This window comes from Bombus vancouverensis, chromosome 4 (assembly GCF_051014615.1).
Source record: "Bombus vancouverensis nearcticus chromosome 4, iyBomVanc1_principal, whole genome shotgun sequence".
Taxonomy (NCBI): domain Eukaryota; kingdom Metazoa; phylum Arthropoda; class Insecta; order Hymenoptera; family Apidae; genus Bombus; species Bombus vancouverensis.
Window position 1 is genome coordinate 14,875,961 of NC_134914.1, and position 21,593 is coordinate 14,897,553.

Genomic DNA, 21,593 nt, shown 5'->3' on the forward strand with positions numbered 1-21,593 from the left:
CTTACAATTAGCTGATAGTATCATAAATTCATTCTATCGCAGAACTCATACATATATAATACACAAACTAGGATACATACATGCATACAGACACATACAGATTTTTTCAAAATCATGGAATATCAAGAAAAACAACTTGTCCTAAACAAAAAGAAATTAAGAAGTATTTTATTAAGTTGTACAATTCGAAGATTTGGTTTGAAGATTTTAAGTGTTTTAATTCTGGTGCATGCTGTTTAGGTATAGGATCAAATGTGCATTAGCGCATCATGTGTTTAGATCAAAAAATATCTGAATAATGATTTTGAATGAAAGATATGTTTTACGTCTATTACATTAACATAGTAGATTACGAATAAATTAAGAACATAATATCTATTTTCTTTCTTACAGCTCTTGAATACTCAAAAAACATTGAGAAACCAATATTTTATGCATTCTACCATCTAATACCTGAAATAGCATGTGCTAGAAATATAGGCTGGAAATTTTTACTTTTGGTTCTTGAAAATCAAGCTTTAGGTACAATTTTTCTATTTGTTTTGGTATGAAAAATTTACTTGTCTCAATCAACCTAATAATTATGAAATATTTTATATATACTTGAATGTCTAAAGAATGATATAGAAATAATATATTTATTTAAAATTTTATTTATAAGAATGGCTGAAAATGCATTATATACGAATAAATTAGTCCAATAATATGAGAGTCCATGATATTTCTCGATTATGGCTTTAGATATTACAGTTTTAGAATGAATGAAAGAATAGAAATAAATGAAATATATATTTCCTATTTATAAAATAGAAAATTTTTTTATTTATAGAAAATATATATTTATGAGCAAAAACTATAAAGAAATATATAAATTATGTATATCATAATATATTATTTACAATTCCGTGGTAATTTCATCTTGTGGTCGGAAACCGAGAATTGTAAAGTCATCAATGAGGTATTCACGAGCAGGTGACCAATCTGATAAAATAGTATAGTTAGCAGCCTCTGTACTACTTTGAAATTCCCACTGAGGATTTAATTCACGATCGAGTCCATTTGCCTCGCATTCATCTATTGCACAAGTGGATTCTGTTAATGTTGCACCAGTATTGTATTTATGATTAAAAGTGGAAATGGCAAGTTCTTGGAAATGTGTATTCGAAGGTTTCAGTCGTTTTTGGTTATCATATACTAGTGGAGTTGTTTGTCCTATGCTAGATCCATTTGGACTAAGTTTCTCGTTATAAGCTCCAGAGCTGTTTTGCCCAAGGCTGGAGCTCACAGGGCTATCTTTTATATATCCAAGACTGGAACTTGCAGGGCTGATACTTGATTTGTCGCTTGCTTGAAATGTTGTAAGTGGTGCATTTGGTTGGAATGTAGTTAGATTGGTTGGAGTGGTTCTTGTTTCATAAGGCTGAGGTGATTGTGTGATTGTTACTTGCTGTGTTGAATTTATTTGGACGGATGCTGTTGGTTGTTGTAAGAATGTTATAAGTTGAGCCACCTTGAAGTATAAAATGTTATCCTTTAAATTTGATACAAAATACATAATTTTTTACTGGTTTATATAATTTCACTTAAAAGAAATTCTTTTTTACTCATGCATATGTAATTACTCCTTCAACGTGCATGACTCACCAAAGTGTTTTAGAGACTTGCATGAAAAAAAGCAAAATTTAGAATAACAAGCTCTTTGGAATTCGATTTTTGTTTTTCATATAAGTTTTAAACAAAGAAATTAGCTTACTTCAGGTGAGCTGTGCCTTTTGTATCTTCTTAATAATCTCTCAGCCCATGAAAAAAGTCTTTGCCAATCATCTGGAGGAATTGGTATTTCATCGTCTCTCCTATTAATAAGAACCAGTATCCTTGCCAAATCCCGCAAAACTGGTCTATAAATCATAATTATAATAAAGAAAGAATATATCAATCGATAGCTTATGCTAATTGCATAATTGTACCTATAGGCTTGTATTCCAACAGCACCATCTCCATTATTTCCTGAATAGTACAACTCCCTAACTTGTCTCCTTGTGTCATTGAGCATAGAAAGAAACGTGTTGCCTTCCCCTCTAAGCATTGCAAGATGTTTCAAAAATTCTCTTCTCTCTGCACTAAAACATAAATTAAATCATATTTTTAATATTATTCATTTTTAATCACACTTACAATACATTAAAGATTTAGCAAAGAATACCTGTCTTCAAACTGTTGGATTAGTTTAGCAGCTTTTTTCTTTCTTCTATGTACAATTATAGCCCCGCATAATATTATCAGAATACATATAGTTGCACCAGAAACAACTCCTACCAAAATGGCTACTTGACTGCCAGTAAATCCAAACATATATCCTGTTTCTTTACAAATTCTGCCCATGTATTCATCTCTAGTTGACCAATCTGCAATATGACCTGGAGGACAAGTATCGACACAAGTTCCTTGATGTAAAAGAACTGCGCATCTTGCACATGTTCCATCTCTACATCTCTTGCAGCCACTGTGTCCTTCAACACATTCTGTAATCATAAAAAATGTACAATAGTTTCCTCTATATAATAATAAATATTTAAGAATCAAATAACTCAAAAATATATAATGGTTTTTTAATGTTAATTATTTTTATAATTATAATATTAATATATTTGTAGTGCTACATTGTAGTGCTATTAACGATTCATTTTTAATATATTTCTATTTTAAATAATCCAATATAAATACTATTTTATCCATTTTACTAAAAGCTATATTATTAAAAAACAAGTATAACTTGAACTGTTTTATACTTCTAGAATAAAATGTGCCACTTTATGAATCTCGCGTAAGAGGGACGTAAGAAGAACATGCAAGTCGAATTCTTGCGTTGATCAATGATCCATAGCCTGAAGCTGTGCCCCAAATGCTTGACACACATACTCGCCAAGTACCAATGTTAAATATACTTAAATATAAGGAATGCTAATATAAAGTGATCTTTAATTACGTTATTCGAATCAAAAATGTCTTTTACGTGAAATATATTTATCCCTAACGCAACTCTCTTTATAATTGCAATTCCATTACATAATTTTTTTAATTATTGTATTATTTATAAAAAATTTATATAATTTTTAGAATTTTTGTTTGTGTTTTATATTGTTTAATAAGTAAATTGTATTACGTATTAGATGACCTAATGCAAACTTTACAATTCTTCGTGGTGGTATGTATTCTAAAGAAGAAGAGCAATGACTCGTAATACAATGAAACAGAGTCCTCGTATCAGGTAGACCTTATGCAGTTGTGAGGGCCTATTTAGTACGTATATGAGGAATGCGGTTGTTGGTTTCATGATTACGTGTTCCATCCATTTCGTAGGGTAGCGGAAGGATCAACGATTACATTCTCTCTAGGTTGAGAACGTTATCTCGTGTTTCTACTTCCTTTGTCACATTCTAAACTTTGAATTCTCAAATTTACTTCACTCGATGTATAAACTCAAAAAGTTTACATCGCTTGAGATAAGATTTCAAAATATACACAGAGTAGAAAGCAAGATACATTTATTTGTATACGTAATTATATTAATATTGTTATAAATTAATTTTTTATACATATGAAAATTCAATAACATTTCAATAAAGAATTTAGTTTGGTCCAAATTTATGTTAGTTTATTTAATTTAGCTCAGTATAACAATGTATCAACAAGTAACGATATTACAATGATAAACAAATTAAATATTTAAAAGATATTTCCAAATTACATAGCTTTGTAGAAAACTTAAATAAATATGTGACATGCTTGACAATGAAAAATATAAATTGAAAATAAGTTGAAAAATATAAATAGAATTTAATACGAAACAATGCAAAAAAATTCTTCTACTATATATGATAGTGTATAGACGAAGTAATAGATATTTAATGAAATAAGTGAAACTGAACGTAGCATAGAATACGCATATCGATTCTAAATACTTATATTTAGTTACAATAGTTGATTGTTTCGAGCATGTGCAGAAACAATGTCGAATTTTGTCAATAACTTCACGATTCAAATATAAATTCCAAAGCAATTAGAAATAGAAAACTTACACTATATATGGATACATAATATCTAATATATAATAAAGCTGAATGTGAAAATTATATACCAATTAATCTTATTTAAAATATTATTTTTCTTTAATCCAAGGCGTTAAAGAATGCTATAATAAAAAAAAATTGAAATATGTATAACGAATTTTGTTTCATCAACTTTATCGTATAAAAGGGGGTTAACGACAAAGAGGGTTAAAAAAGGTATTTTTAATTTTAAATGACACGTCGCGCAAGCTGGCAGAAAGAAAACCAGAAAATTCAAAACGGTTCCAGTATTACCAGTTTCTCTGAAGCAAACAGATCTTTAGTTCGCACTTGTACCGATAGTTAGGTGAGAAAACGTCTTTTAAAATCCCTTTGATATGCAAATGATTACAAGATGGAGTAAAGCAAAGGAAATTTCTCGTAGATGAACATTAAAGAGTTCCTTTGTTTGCTTATTCAATTTCCTATCTACACGCGAATATTTTATTCTGTATTTAGTTTAAATTTAAATCTGTTCCGTCAAATACGCTTTTAAATTTCTTACCTTAAATGTAATTTGATTATATTTTATACTATCTCGATTTTTGTTTCTGGTAGCAGTTGAACATAAACATTCAAATGTTTATGAATATAAACACAACCACAGCGATCATATACAAATCTTTGTAAATTCTTCTACACGTTTCTATAATTAAGTAATTTATATATATATACAAACGATGGTAAAGAAATTTCATTTAAACAGAATTGAAATAATTAGAATGAAACCAAAGTAATAGACAAAGAAGAAAAGAAAGAATAGATGATATGATCGGGTATGTATTCGGGATTTTAGCAGCGTTAAGCGTATCATCTTGGTGGTATACCCGTGGAAGTTGTACGACTATAAAACTGCAATCCAATGAAGGGTATATGCCCCCAATGAATCAACGTATAGTCCACCTGACTAGCAGGAAGTACCATTACTGGTCAGGTGAAACTTTTCAACGATCCGCGCACGGCATTCCCCTCTTGTTGCTATTGGCGCACTGCTCGTAACATCAAGTGTTGGTGATTTACCTTGGAGAAGGTTCTCAACCTCTAGAGATTAATTAAGATACTCATTAATGTTATTATGCACGATAAGAAAGGGACGTTCGATCAAGATCAGTTGTTTCCCTTGATTATTTTCTTATTTTTCATTTGCTCCCCTTTATTTTCTCAATTTTCCGACATCTCCCATATAAAAAGTGAATTAGCGCAAGCTAAGGGAAGTAAAACGTGCGAACTATCGTAGAAAAAAATTTTACTAGTAAAAGAAGGAAAAAGAATTTTCCTTTTCGGTACATCGCAGAATTTTACACAAATCGCTCGTAACCGTATGTACTTTCACTTTTAAGGAATGTTCGATTGTATTCGAATGCAAAAATAATATAGTCTCTTGCAACGAAATTATCGCTTTCTAACGTTTTTACACCGACTATCCTGTAGTTTCTTAAGATTTCCGTTGTAAAACGATAACAGATATTGTTACAGCTCTATTACTTTTAACGTAGTTTTTAGACTCATCGTGTTTTCTACTTTCACAAAAGTGATTTTACAACTATTCCTCTGTGTGCGCGGCATTCGTATTTTGATAGCGCTATATCACGCTGCGATAATCAATAACGCAATAATCGTTTATTCTGATTTTCGTGAAATTATTTTTAACGATAAAAAATTACACGAGCCTGTAAGTACTACTTCAATGAATTCATCGCTGTAAAGAGTGAAATATTTGTCGAAAAAGCGATCATGAGACTATCCGATAAACGATGAAATTTCAGGAATGAAATTATATATTAATGAGAGTCGCTGCAAGGACGTTGAGAGGTCGGCAAGCTAAAGCAATGAGTCTATTGCGAAATCGAAACTCGCGATATACAAGATGCAATCGGCGAACTCGAATGTTTAGCCTTTTCCTGTACCGGATGCACGAGGGAAAGTCAAAAGGAGGTTCTTCATTCTTCGATCCGAAAAACCAAGTGAAAGCAACTAATAATTAATCTATAGACAAATCCAATTAATTCATTCGCTCTTCGACGATTGTGAGTAGATGTATAAGCTACGAAAGAAACGATTACTGTATAGTGTGAATTCATATGTAAAGTTCATTATCGTCGATTTTTATGTCATTTGGTGCGTAGAAAGAAAGTATTTTCATATGAAATAATGGAAAACGAAATAACTTGTTAATTTCAAATGTAGATGATGAATTCGTGAAGTTTTCGTTACTTTCATTTCAAGTTTTGTGTGACTTTAAGAAGATAGATAGAGTCCATCATTTTTTTTAACGAGTCACGCCAAGTTAACGAGTCAGAATTTTTCGTCGAAGAAGAAATTATACAATTTGTAGAAATTATAGAAGCAATATTTGACAAATTATCGTAGAATGCAAAGATTAATTTCTTAAATGTTCCTTTGGATTTTTTTGTCGCACTTGCCAGATGTAAAATAAATTTCTGCGTAGTTGTTGATTGAATGAAATTCCAAATTTTTCTTTTATTTGGAATAAAGGAAAAACGGGTCAGGAAGTATCGCGAGCAACGGTTTCACTAGAAAAATTTTCTTACGATAGATCTTGATATTCGCGATGTTTTCACAGTAGGGAATCAGAATGTGGAACGATTCAAATGTTAGAGGTACATCATCGTGTATAATTATACGATGTTACGGTAACAGTTTTAAGGTTTTATTATTTTCGTGTGTAATCTGCGGCCGAGATTCGTGTTATTAGGTTACTCGAGAATTCACTACGGACTACTTCGTGTTTCATTACTTCGGGGAACGATTCAATGATTGTTGATTTAAATGAAAGCATAATAGCTTTAGTGTAATGATTTTTTTATGGAACATTCCAATAACGATTCCTTTAATTACAGGTTGTTTTACAATAAAATATAAAAGATTATGAGAAATTGTTCAGGAAGTCGTACTAGTTATATGTAATAACTTCCACTGTTCTCATACTAAATGAGATAGTAAGTTTAATATAGGATGACCTTTAACTCCTTGCGTGACTAACGAAATTTTAAAAATTGTTTTAAAAGTGCTTATTTTTTCTCAATCGAATTCGGGTCTATAGTTCCATACAAGCTTCTCTAAAGAGAAATGAATTTTTTATTACTAACAGATCAATTAGGTGGAATAATTTTTCAGATAGTTGTTTAATAGTTTTTCGTGTTTGGGAATTTTGTGCTTCAGAAGGAAGATAGAATTTTCTGGTGGAGTTGATAATTCGTAATGTCTACGGTATATTTTCATTAACATCTAACTAAGCAATTAAGTATTCCAGGTTTAATTTGTAGATGGTTTATTCCTGTTTTTGGACATTTTAGCCTGCACGAAATCCATTAAAGCGACCAATTAGCACGAAGGAACGGGGTGTCGTGAAATTAACGAGCACAATTGGTAAATGGAGCCGGATAGCAAGCAGATGCTCGTGACTGGCGCGTGCGTACGCGCGTTTACGCGTCTGATCTGACATAAAACGCGTAGAACAAGCGGTACTGTGTCAGCAGCGCATCTTTTCCATAAATATCCGGCAATGGCTGTTCTTCCATTTTATCGCGACCGTTCATCAACGATTGTCGCCCAAATCTGAATTGTTTTAACAATGAAAAGAATTTATGGTAGCGATAAGTGTTATATGGGATTGAATAAAAAGTACATATAGTAGGTTTTAAATTGTTAGATTGTTCGAATAGACGATTGTTATATGCCTGAAATTTTTCTTTCTTCTTTCTTATACAGAAATATATTTATGCCGTCGTTGTAAACGATTCTTCGTTTTTTAATATTAAAATATCTCGTCGACACGATTTACAAATTTTTATCGAATTAATAAAATTTGTCATATCTTTTTATAATTAATTTGTTAAGTTTGTTATATATTTTAAAAAATCAAATGCAGATTATAATACAAATTTCAAATTATATCGTTTACTGATATAGATTCACTGTTTTATACCGTAAGGGTATTAAACGCATCATTGTCCTGATATGTCTCGTAATATAAATTCGAAATTGTATCTAGCAATTAGCATTTCTGTTAAGAAACTTCACGTTGTTAAATGTTGAACCGTCATTACGCTTTACTGACATCATGCACGGTAAGTTCACTTATGCCACTGTATTATCGCATAAATGCATTACGTCACTGATGCAACGCTTTTGTTCAGCGATCTGACTGACGATCATCGTGTTCTTTCGACATAAAAAGGAAGAACGCTCATACGTAAGTGCTATATGCATATAGATATAATCGAGTTGCTGCCAATTAAATTTTCATTCTTCGATTAAACGGATCATTAATAGACATTATGCAACCCAATTATAGCAGATTTTTAGAGAAATTTTCAAGAAGATGAAAGAGGAGTTTTGACGAGCTATTCGATGGAACAAAATAAGCGAAACTTATTCCATTTTGTCAGTAGTTTAAATAACAATACTCTATTATTAAACAGATTATTTAATGTATATTCTTCCGATTCGATAATTAAACGAATTATCACAATTGAAATTGTTTGTAAGTTTTTATAACTTTCTGATGTGTAAAATAGAGAAACAGATCATCGAAGTAATTTTTATGGATTTAAAAATAGTTAAACTTATTTCCAAACATTTGACAGCCACATAGAAAATTATATTATATTATATTATATTAAACTGAGTCAGAAACAAGCAACGTATACTAGTTTCAATACCTTAAAGATATTTTTTAACAAAGCTTTTCGTCGTTCTTTGACAACATGTAAATTTCATTAACTTTTATCAGACCGATGAATCGTATCGTGACACTTGGACAAAGAATGTAAAACTCACTTTCCAGTATTTCATGTGAATTCGCATCAACGATCGGTGAGCATTGGGAGAAAGTTCTGGTCTTTTATATTTCAGGCTAACATTTCGTAGAACTACGTTCTACGGTTTTGCCTAGTTGCAAAATGATCCGTATCTTTATATTTTAACCGATTATCCCTTCCGGCAAGGAACGCAGTCTACGCAATTTCCATGTAACTATAAACTTACATGTTAGAAAATGTATCATAATTAGTTTAGAAGAAATGTACTTTTCGCTTGAACAATTTCTCGTCGTAGGAAAAATCGCTTTCTGATACGAGGAGTAAAAAGGAATCATCCTTTTTTTTATAGCAGAACAATTTCAAAATTCAGAATTTATTTGATCTTCTTCGTAATTTTATAAATATCGCTTGTCGCGATATTGAAATATCGAAAGTTATTAGACTTTGTCAATTTTTTACCTAACAAGTCCTTTTCATTTTCTACTACTTTTTGGAAAAACGTTCCCTTTTACTCAAAAATGGCTTTAAAGTAACAGAAGTCGACAAAAAAGTATTTTTATCGCGTTTCTTTACTGTGATCTTGATATAACAAAAAAAGCAGAAAAGAAAGCTAACAATCGTCATCGATCATTGATTTAGAGAGCATCGCTAAAAGTAACCCAGTTTTGATCGCACACGAGTTCGTTTTCGGCCAATTGGTGAAAGAGAAATTGTCATTTAGCCGCGTACGAGAGCTTTCCACATACCCACGGTCAATTTAGCTATCTAGAACGACAATCTGCATCATTGCCAAAGTAGGAACCGAGTTCTCTCTCCTAAACGTTTCCTCGTTGCGGAATCCGTTCCCGTTTCGCAAAGTGGAAGTTCCTCGGTCACCGTGCGACAATCAATGTCTAAACCAGGAGAAACTTCGTGAGATCTTCAACCAGACTGTGAAATACTTGGTGAATTGATATAATTAAACGCTGTCACGCCATTTACATCGGTCCATGCTAATTGCTAGCTGTATTTTGTAGAAACGTACAAAAGGTTTCAATGCAACGACCGTGTATAATCATCATAGATGCTAACTATTGTTAGTAACGTCTTTGTACTATAGTGAAAACGGCTAAACGATACGTAAATTAAAAGAGACGAAGAAATTACGCGTTGATCGGTATTGTAAAGGTATTCGTCGGTTCTATGAAGATACCAGAGAGAGAGAGAGAGAGAGAGAGTTTATGACTTGTATCAAAGAAATTAAAATGTATGGGGCTATTTAAAAAGATACGTAACGCAAAGAAAATGAGCCTTTATCTGGGTATGTGTTTTACGTTACAAAAAGTCTTTAAAAGGCATTGTAATGAATCTATTAAATTTCTACGCGAAATTAAGAGAATTGGGAATTTTTAATTTGTAATTGTCCTCTGGTAATAGAAATTTAATTTTTAATGAGGAAAGAGAACACTGACTTCTTAATACCATTGTACAGAAGCATGCTGAAAACAATCGTTTAGGATCCTTCGCTTAAATTAGCTTCATTAATTGAAGCTTTTCGAAACTTTCACTGATTATTGTTTTGATAAAATAACATTTCACTGGAAGATTTTATCAAATCTATACTACATTGTTAAGATGACTATCATATCGAAATTTGCAAAAACAGAAGGAACATAAAATTAATTAGGCACGTGAAAGTAGAAATACTGTAGAAATATAATACACGCTTCAACCAAAACTCTTTTAGACGATAAAATATAAAACGTACAAGCAATTCGATATTTGTGTAGGCGTTATTGTTTATGAAAGTAAACAGATTTATAGTCGATCAAACATTGACGAAGTTACATATAGTCGATTAAATGTTGACAAAAACCACGCAAGTAAGAAACCATTTTTGTTTCTACGTTCATAGTGATCGCGTAAAGTTTCCCCTGTTTGGCAAATCTCGATACAACATTGTAAAGCGATACTTAGGAACTAGCTTTCGGATTTCTTTGGCACCAAAATGACGAGATTACTGTAGTACCAGGAAGCGACCAAATTCTATCGGAATCCTAATCGTGTCGTTGTAGTCGGCTAGCCTCGATTGAGTACTGCGCGCATGACTAGAATATAACAGTATACGTACATTGGGATCTCACCGTTCAATTAACATTTTAAAGCGACAAAGCCTTCGACAATTATTTTCATTCGTATATGATTTTGTTGAAAATGGCTGATTTAACCAAAGTTCTTTAATTAAAAGTGCAACGTACAGAAACCTAGTTTTTACGTTATTTTCTTTACGATTATGAAACGAACAAAACCTGGGTAAAAAATCGCTTCTATAACTACTAAACGTTAACGTTTCTACTAAATATTAATAACCAATAACAATTCTGCATATTGCGCGTATCCTGTGTCCTTTCGCACCTTCAAATGTCCCATGAATGCATAAAGATCATCGATCTAATTTATTATGCAACGTAACGTCACTCGAACGACCAACGCAAAAGGATAGACGCGTTTTGGGTCCGTTGACCGGTGGTATCGTCGCTCGAGTTTCTCGTGTTTGTACAAATAAGTAACTGTACATCGGGATTTACTTGCGTGGTCCCCGAAGCGAGCGGTCTCGATGCCGCGCCGCGAAGAGGGAAAAAGAGGCAGGTCGCGCACCGAGTATTCATTCTCCGAGGAAACCAGTCATTACGTAACTTAGTTAATGCCAAGACCTATCCCGGCACCACAGAAATGTACAGTTATAACTCGTGGCCCGATCCCGTGAAATAATAATAAGTAAAACGTAGGGAGGGGAATAGAGCGAAGAATGAGAGAGACGTCGAAGCTAAGAAGGAGAAGAACCCTGGGGCATTGTCGCGTAAAATGCACCGGTGACCTAGCAACGTTGTCCGCATAACAATGAATCCGCATCCCGCTTCACGTTTTCGAATTCATTTTCCCCGGGTATTTGCCTCGCTACGCGAGAATCCGCTTGCCGGTAAATCGAGAGGGGAAACGCACAGGTGTAAAATCTTGAATGGCCTGGAGGTGTTGAAAAATGTTTACCAGCTGATTCGAGGATATTCACATACACACGTATTTCCCGTCATAAGTAATCGGTAGATTGCAGATGTTTATGCGTGTATGAGAAATTTACAGGTGGAAAAGCGCACGGGATAGACACAATGCGCAGAGATGTATAAAATATCCGAAGTGCAGCGATCGGCGTAATATTTGGTAGCTGAAACAGATGACTGCTTAGCTTTCATTCTTTCCAAGTATGTTCATGAAGATATGAACCTGCATAAACGCTCTGGTAGCCAGAATCTTGATGCATTAAAGTCTTGTTCGGATTGATCGAGTTACACGAGTTTAAGAGACTTTACGAGGAAAAGGATGGAAATTTGATAAGATATTTTATGTCAAGTAAGTCATGTAAGTAGAGATAAATTTCTATGGAGAAATGGCACGGAGTTGAAAAATGTCTACCGGCTGTTTTTAAGCATGTACATGTATACGTATACGTACTTCCGGTCATAAATACATAATCAGAATCTTGATGCCATTAAAGCCTCGTTCAAATTAATTATTTGAATTCAAGCGACTTGACTGATGTCAAGCGATATGACTAATGAGAAGAAAGATGGAAGGATGAAAGGATGTTTCAAGTTAGTTAAAAATGTAAACAGAAATAAAGGTTCATTAAGATTTCAAATGATCTAATAAAAAAAAAAAGACAGGTACGCGTTGATAAAATGGTTTCAAATTGCTTGAGTTCAAATAATTAAAAAAAGAAGAAGAAAAAATACTAGTGAAAGTATAACGAAAGATGATGTTGATACTGTAGGTCGAAAAAAAGGAAGAATAAAAAACTGCATATAGATATATCTTGTAGCAATATATCGTTATGAGGAAAATTCCGATGAAAGAACAACGTATTTCTTAATGAACGTATACGTTCTTCCATTCACACGACACCGTTACACGTATATACAGAATATCGGTTAAACTGTACTTTCAAATATGGGTAACGATCTTCAGAATAGATTCACAGAACAGAATCGGCTCGTAATCCAATGCCGTCGTTCGCATAACAATTGCAAACACCTATTATAGATGCATACATAATTTAATAGCTCATATTTTTCTCAGCTCAACGAGAGATAATTCAATGCATTGCTAATTACTGTCAATCCCTAATCATCAGAAATGTAAACTTTGAATAATTTCAAATATGTATTATTTACACGTATAACTGAGAAATATTTACGACATCTCTTTTCTATGGATAGCTTACTTTTCATTTTTCTTTTATTGAATATACTCGACAATTATAATTATTTGTATGCTATCTTAACTTCTTTCCGCTACTTTTATGATTCTGACCCTACATTTGATAGAGTTCTTCGCTAATTGTAATTGTAAAAACTATGTTTTTTCATCTACTTCGCGTTGTGTAAAACTAGATCAAACTATGTATTTACCTGCATACAATATTTTCGTTGGCGAAATACTACATTTACAATTTATGTTCCAAACTGAGATATTTAAAGGTAATCGCCTGTTAATATGCTTGAAAAGTAGATCATAGATTAATCATTTTTCGCAGAAATTCGAGGCAAACGTTATTTTATTGCATCGCACGAGTATTGTATTTCGAAACTGTTCTCAGCGAATTAAAGTTCTTTATAGCAGGTAACGAGATAGTCGAGGATAAGAGGAACGGAAAATGACGAAGCGGTAGACTGAAGAAGGATGCAGATGTTCCACTGACGATGAGTTACCAGAGCCGAGACGGAAGTTGTCAGGCCGGATGCCGATAGTAAGACTGCCTCAGTGCCTCGTAAAAACCTGCATTTGGATGATAAACTTACTGCTTTCTTTAGAGGGGAGTCACTCTGTTGTACATATGTCAAATTCTGTGTCTTCATGTTCCGTTACGAAACTGCTGAATAATAATACTGCCGAATAATTTGCTGAATTATATTCGACTATCGCGCAAAAATTTATCCTAAACTTTATTATCGATAATAAAGTTTTCATTCCAAATTTACTATAAAAACCATTAACTATAAAAACTCAAAATTTTAGTAAAAAGTAATATAAATGAAATTTAGCGGTATGTTTCCTTTGTACTTCCAGGAAAACTGTTATATATTTTATTAACAAAAATAAAATAAAAAAAAAGTTTGAAAAAAAAAGTTTGATTATTTGATTATTCTCTTTCGCATATCGGTTATGTTCTGTATATTGCTTTTTATAAATTGGGTTCATTATTTTCCCCAATGCATCGGCTATTCCTCGAAACGTTTTGCTTTATTATTTTTTGACAATTTTTAAGTTTTTAATAACAATATCTTTTTTCAACAATGAATCGTTAACTTTTTATCGAATAAAAATGTAATCCTTCCACGTTTTGCTTACCTTTTTCAATTTATAATAGGAGCATTCGTCCTGCGGTCGACGTGTATATCTGTCGTTGCTTGCTTTTATCTGCACACCCCCTAAGGAATTTTTGAAACTAAACTCCGCAGTTAACAGGTCAAAGACTGAAGAAAAATCTAAATATTATTTGAGAAATTACAGTCACAAGAAACGCGTGGATAATTAAATATTATTAAAATATCATTACGTACATAGATATCATCAACCAACTAGCTCACTAATTAAGATAGTCAACACAAATTCACCATAAATGCAACGATCACGGAAAAGGACAACGAGAACACCTAAACAACGAACACACTTGCCAGCAATGCATTTCCAGAATACTATGCGTGATACTTCCGCTGAAGTCGGTCGCATGCGATCGCATAAACGTTCAAATATATTTACATTGTTCACTTGTTCAACTCGGGACCATCGGAACTATGTACCTGTACTGGTATATACTGTGAGTAGATGAACAGTAAGGAAGAAAGAGAGAAAGAAAAAGAAGAATTCCACGTTGTACACGAGCTGTGGATATACATACTTGGAAAATGCGAGTCTTGTTATGTGGGTAGGAGTTAGTTTGCCCTGCACCCAGACTCTGATGGATCAGGCTAGTTTCGTGGAAGAAAACGGTACCTTGGAAAATCAAATGGTAGTTCGGTGCACAGACTACTGTTCCCACTTCCCTTTCTACTAGCAGCTCGCCGCATCGAAAAAGTCTAGATTCCGCTTACCTACGGTGCCTTCGAGATCGAGTATAGTTCTAGATAAGAAACCAGCGCATGACCTTAACGAACCTGCTAGAACTGTAGTTACGACTGGCTAGCCTTTCGTTCGATCGTCGAGCGATGATTAATTGGAAAGTTCAATGGAAAAGTAATACAAGTGAATTCTTTCGTGAAATGAGGAAAAATTGGACAAAAGTATCTTTACATTTGATAAATATAATTATACGTTTATTTCGTTTAATCATCGAGTAAGGAAACGATACTACGATAAATGACATAATTCTCTAATATTCATAATCTTCGTAATCTAAAATTCTTGTTTGCCGTCTCAACGTTGACCTATGTACAAGAAATTACAGCTATTTTCTGGTCTGATTTCTAAGTGGATCTAAATTATTTCTTATGTTATTTCCTTTCAACTTCACGGAACGTAGTAGCAGCGAGTATCGGTGTCTAAAGTACTTATTAATCCCACAGAATCTGAATGACATTTATTCTCGTTTCTATATTATCAATTGATACAGGGACAATTTTCAACCAATTCAATAACCATCGTAATACAACATATTATTCTTGATCCGCGAATTATGTGCTTACAAATGCGTACGCGCACTCACTGATTTAAAATAGGAGTTCTGACCTGGTTGCACTGGGTATGTAATTTCTACGGCAGTGGTGCACGCAAGTAATTCAACTGGTGATACGTAATTGCTTTAATTAAAGTGACCACGGTGGTGTAAAGATTTAGTGGAGTGGAATAAAATTCAAAACGTAAAACGTATGATATAACGGAATGAACGATTTATTTCAAAGTTTATTTCAAAGCGAGAATCTAAAAAAAGGACAATTTGTTCTGAATAGGACATTAAATAATAATGTATTCTAGTAGTTAGAAAAATTCGACTTATCGTTGAATGAAAATCGATCCTTTTAATTAAAAAAGATTTTCTATTCACAGACATTTCTATTCACGTGATAACATGATCGTTATACCATTAAAGTATACAAAGAATCGTCTTCTACGGTTATACTCTGTATCAGGAGCGAATCGTAGAGAGTATCGATGCATATGAAACAATAATTGTAAAACGACAGTCGCACATGATTCTGCTAATTAAAAAAGCTCTGGAGTAATCTTTTCATCTAAATGATAGCTATGGTACTATATTAAGCACGCTTCGCTCACAGGATGCCACCGCTTATCGGACTATCAGCGATCCACTGATGGCACGTGTATATGATGGAAGACTAAACTCACAGTGCTAACCCCGGACATGCTCGATGAATTAGAGGGAGAATAATTTTCCAACGAGAGAATGAATCATAATGTGCCAGGAAAATGCACCTGCTCATTAATTGACTAACTATTGCAAAATTTTATTACAAAACATATCGAACAATAGTGGATATATATATATACATTTACATTTATTTACATTACATTTACATATACACATGCACATTTTCTGCTATATACGTACTTTATTTTATTTCTTTATGATCACAGCATATCCGATATTCCATTATACCGGGATCAAACGACTTAACGCAACAAAGAGAGAGTTTTCTAATGCTAATCATCAGCTGAATCGTTGCTCGTCAATTTTTTTACTATTAATGGAATATATGAAATAGATGAACTACGAAAAACGTAAAGAAAATATTTAGAAATTGCATGTTATTTTATGCGCATTAAGGAATCGAAAATAATTTTTTGACTAATTTCTAATAATTTAACAAGGTTTTTATGCATTTACGAAAGTAGATTTATGATAGAATATTCTATATTTATTTTAGAAAGATATAATAATTATTGAACAGATTAAATCGCAATTTTCATAAAACTTGTCATTGCTTTCCAACTTCTTAATGTTCTTTGAAATTTATTACTACGAGCCTATACTATGTATAATCAAAATATACTTTAAATTATTAGACATCATAAAAATTACTTTATAATGAAACTTGTTAGTTAGTAACGCATTAGACGCTGTAGCACTGTTACGATAGAAATTACCAGTAATTTAGTCTGTACAGGTAACTAGTAGGTACCTGCTTTCTACTTGTAATGTGATATAAAAAGTTGCAAGTATTTACGTACAAGTTTCGCTTTCATCATAACTACTGACAGTCGCAAAGACATAAGAAAAAAAGGAAAACGAAATATCCTCGCAACTACGATATAATGTTAAACTCCGTTCAACGTTAAAGATATTAAGAAAGACTAACGATAAATTCACCAGGATTAATTATAATTCTTGCAATGAACGCACAGTTAAACATCTCGCACCATTACCTCACTAAGTAAAAATTCAAATATTATTACGTTGAATAAACGTGTGGCGTTTCTTAAGAAATACAGGTGTCTCCTTTCAAACGCATGGACATTTATTCGTATTTCAATTGTGTCTACAGATAGACGTATTATAAATATCATATATTGTTCAAGGCAATAAAGTAAAATACCTATGTATTTAGTATGCAAAATGATTATAGAGAAAGGGATACGAGGATTTGCAATACTCGTTAAGCGTGAAACTCTTCGCTAAAGTATAATTACTTTATTATGAAACTAATCGAGAAAATTATTGAATATGACGCGAAGGAAAATACTGTGAACAGTGATGTCTGTTAAAAATATATTAGGTTTTACGAAAAGTTTCTTTCGTTTCATAACAATTTCTGTTTTATATTATTTTATTGAATTAGTTATGATCCATTCCGTTCGTGCATAACTCAATAAACTAATATAAAACAAAAAACATTGTGCGTCTATTATTTCCTTATAAAACGAAAGAAACTTTTCGGACAAGCTAATACAAGATGGCAAAATTGTACGCGATTGAAATTGACGCTACTGGTAGGATTGTAGACACCAAGTAACTTGGCATCGTTGTTTTATAAATATTTCTTATGTGTTATTACATAATATTGCAACGTAACATAATTGTAACTCTTGATCTACAGATGAAAATCTTTATGGGTGACGTTAATTAAAATCATTGTAAGGAGATTACAGAAAGGAAAAAAACTATTACACCGAGGCAAAAGAAATTGCGCAATCGCAAGATATCTTTTATTTAGCAAGGTATACGTCTCTCATTGTGCCCTAGAATTGTCTGTTAGCTCCGATTTAGCTTAAAAATAACAGTCGAACAGAGAGAGAAATCTAAATAAATAAACGTTCAATTTCATTTTTGCACGCTTCGCGGAAAACGAACGAACGTTTCATCAGATAAGATGCACGATGTTTTTTATTCTTCATTAGGGAAAGGATGTTACGATCGATAATTAATTAACAGTAGCACGTTTCTTACAAATGTTTTACCTAATTACATAATCGTTTCGATAATCTCTGCGATTTACAAGAATCAAATATATGTCCCCTGTATTGCACAAATATGCATCGTAAATATAAATTATAATACATTACGTAATAATTATGTCGTAATAAGCATTTTCCTTTTCAACTTTACGTAACCAATTTCTTTTCGAAAATTTTACGCTGCCGTATATATTACCATAGAATTAGGTAAAAATTTATTCCATATTTCACATCTGACGAAATAGTTACGCGTTTTAAGTACTAACATTTTCATTGGAACAGTGAGGTTGGTGTAGGTGCAAATACTTTTCGTGCGTACCTTTCACTATCCCTCTTCTACTTTGCATGTTTTCACGTGCTCCTCAAAAATCCATTGCTTCTACGTTCTTCTACGTTCTACGTAAGTAGGATACAGGTATTACGATCACACCTCCATTATGAATGAAATTTACGAGTAAAATAAATAAAACGACTTAAATGTATATAAGTGTAAATTTTTATTCCTCGTTATAATAATCAAATTTTTAATTGCGACGTAATTAAATTATCGACTATAGATATTCTTTCACATCACCGTATATACCAAGCAAACATCGTTCCTTCGAAAAAATTACAAAGTCACTCTCGCGCCTAGGCTTGATAAATATTAACTAGGAGAATTCGAATTACGAAAGCTTCGAACATTATACGAAATGAATAACGAATCTTTAAAGTAATATCGTGAACCTGTTAAGGAATTCAGCGAAAGTTACGAGCTCAACCGATTAATTGGTATGTGTCCGGTGGAAACAATTAGCATGACTGATGAACTCGTATAGAACGAACAACGAAACTATTCGGACACTGGATTGAATTTATCATTCAATAATTTAATTGCTATTTAAATTATGAGAGTATACTTTCATACGTGTATTCGTGTATGTGTATATACACTTGCGCACAAGTGAACTATACCTCAAAGAAAAAACCTACGCCAGTTTAAACTACGTTGTTTAAAGAATTGCTAGTACATATCTCTTTGAAATACTTTATCTCGGTTTCCTGAATGATTCATGGTATGTAGAGGATCGAAATGAAAATTTTCAATGAGTAGACATATGTACAACTATGTTAAAAGTGACGGCAAATGCCGCGATTTGCTTCTAGAAGGTTTCACGGAGGCACTTCCATCCTAGAGCTATGGCTATACCTTTCCCCTGCATCTACGCTCCTGTGCCCGGTGGTGGTCCGTCCTGGTCAGGGCCGGTGAGCACAGCCTTCTCTAACCTAGAGCTCGTACACAACCGAGTTCCAACTACGTAAAAACGATCCTCGTTTCCTTTCACTTGCACAAACAAGCCAAACATCGGTTTAGTATCATTTGGCTTGATTAATGGCACACCTCTATTACTGAACTTCTTCACATCTCTTTTTTTTCTCTTCTTAGAACATACAATTCGCTGTTATTCAATCGAAGCAATTACGATAAGAATTTTTGTAAAATTTGTAATTAATTAATTGTTTGTAATTAATTGTTGATACTAATCTTTTTAATTCTTATCTTCGATAAAAGAAAATTTTTATGAATATTATAAAGCTGAAATTTTTGTATAATTTGCAGCAACGTTAATAACATAAATTTTATACAAACATTACAGAAATAATTCACAAATAATCATAGTTAGGATCTCAAAGAAATTTACAATTACGATAACAATTGTGTTATGAACACCTTGATTAGTGCGCTCATTCGACTGATTTAAGCCTTCCTAACTTTATCCTAGAAAGTTATTTAAAAATAAGATGTATTTACGTCCTATAAATTCTATAGAAAATCTAAAGGTATTTCAGTTATGAAAACAATTAAAATATTTCGTGGACTCATCAGTTTTCAAATGTTTTACTGCAACACTTTTATAATGACAAGATTGTTTGTTATTGAACATGTTAGAAATAAAATATGCATACTATGCAGTGAGTATTAGAATGTGCGAGAATTAATTCTGCTAAACTCTAGAAAGCTCTTAAAAACATGACAATGTCCAAAAAATACTTGCGAATAAATATTTTACGTAGAATTAGACACTAAGTTATATTCATTGACATTTCCTATTAAAATCATATAATTGATATATCAATAATTTCTTTATCACTGTAATATGCATTTTTTAATTACTACCTTTTTGCTATCACTTTATTAACATTTCAGAATAAAATAGGAAACAGAAGGTAAGAATGTAGATTACTCGGAATTTTTCTAAATATTGAAAATGTATCGACAGTTTAGATCACACAAATACAGATAAGTTACACATATTTACTGTTTAAAAATTCTTATTTAAATACATATATTTCTATTTAATTATTTTTAGATGTAAACATCCTTTTATGAAAATAATTGTTAATAAATAATTCTACGAATAATTGTTAGCATGACAACACTACAATGAACACTAAGGAAACAGGGTTGATATGAAAGGAGGATTTCTGGTATAGTGCGCCTACGAACTCGCAAGCATTGTACGACAATTAGCTTCGAGATGAACTGGACTCGATTACTGTTGTGTTTAATAGGTATGCAGTGAAAAAGAACACTTTTCATGATATGAAATAGGCATAGTAATGCAATACAAACTAATACTCGGATTCGTTAATTAAATAAACAAGATTTAGTCAAAAAGTACAATCTAAAAATGTAATTGTATACTTTGTAACATGGGAAATTTAAATAAAATTAAAATTTAAAGAACAAATTTAAATTTCTTTAAAGAAAATTAAAATTCAATTATGGATTATCATTTAAAAAATAAGAGCCAGTATGCAATGTTGACAAACGGTTGATTCATCTTTCAAGCTTATTAACTTAAGTGTTCTGAAGTGGATTTGACGGAAAGCAAGGGCGCCAAAATATTAAATGTCAGTAAACGACAGTAGGAATCAAGTAGATTAGGATAACCACGTGTGCTTGATGTTTGGAACACCATAATATAGATATACAGAAGATTTTTATTACCTTGTAATTCGTTATCAGCCCGCGTATAATCCAAAATGCAGGAGAGAAGTGCCGCACTAAACTTCACTAGCGTTGGTAAATTACCCATTTTGAATCGACATAATTTCTATGTCGATGCAAAAGTTACAAAACTTCATGAAAACTCAAACACCATACAATCACCACACAACACGTCCATCTCTCACCGCAGTCAGTAGCATACTGAAGAAACTAATCCTACATCCTACTAGAAAGTGGGAAGTGGGAAGACTTTCTCGTTCC

The 21,593-nt window shown here is 32.5% G+C and overlaps 1 protein-coding gene across 1 annotated transcript; it reads right to left on the minus strand.

Annotated features, from left to right (window-relative positions):
* Positions 1 to 872: 872 nt before the first annotated feature.
* Positions 873 to 21,588, minus strand: T48 (FU domain-containing protein T48). The gene is made up of 5 exons (XM_033350562.2): positions 21,333 to 21,588; positions 2,204 to 2,522; positions 1,968 to 2,120; positions 1,754 to 1,898; positions 873 to 1,510 (listed from the first exon to the last, which is right to left on the minus strand). Exons 1-5 carry the CDS (start codon positions 21,418 to 21,420, stop codon positions 896 to 898), a joined length of 1,320 nt encoding a protein of 439 aa, XP_033206453.1. The 5' UTR covers positions 21,421 to 21,588; the 3' UTR covers positions 873 to 895.
* Positions 21,589 to 21,593: the final 5 nt, after the last annotated feature.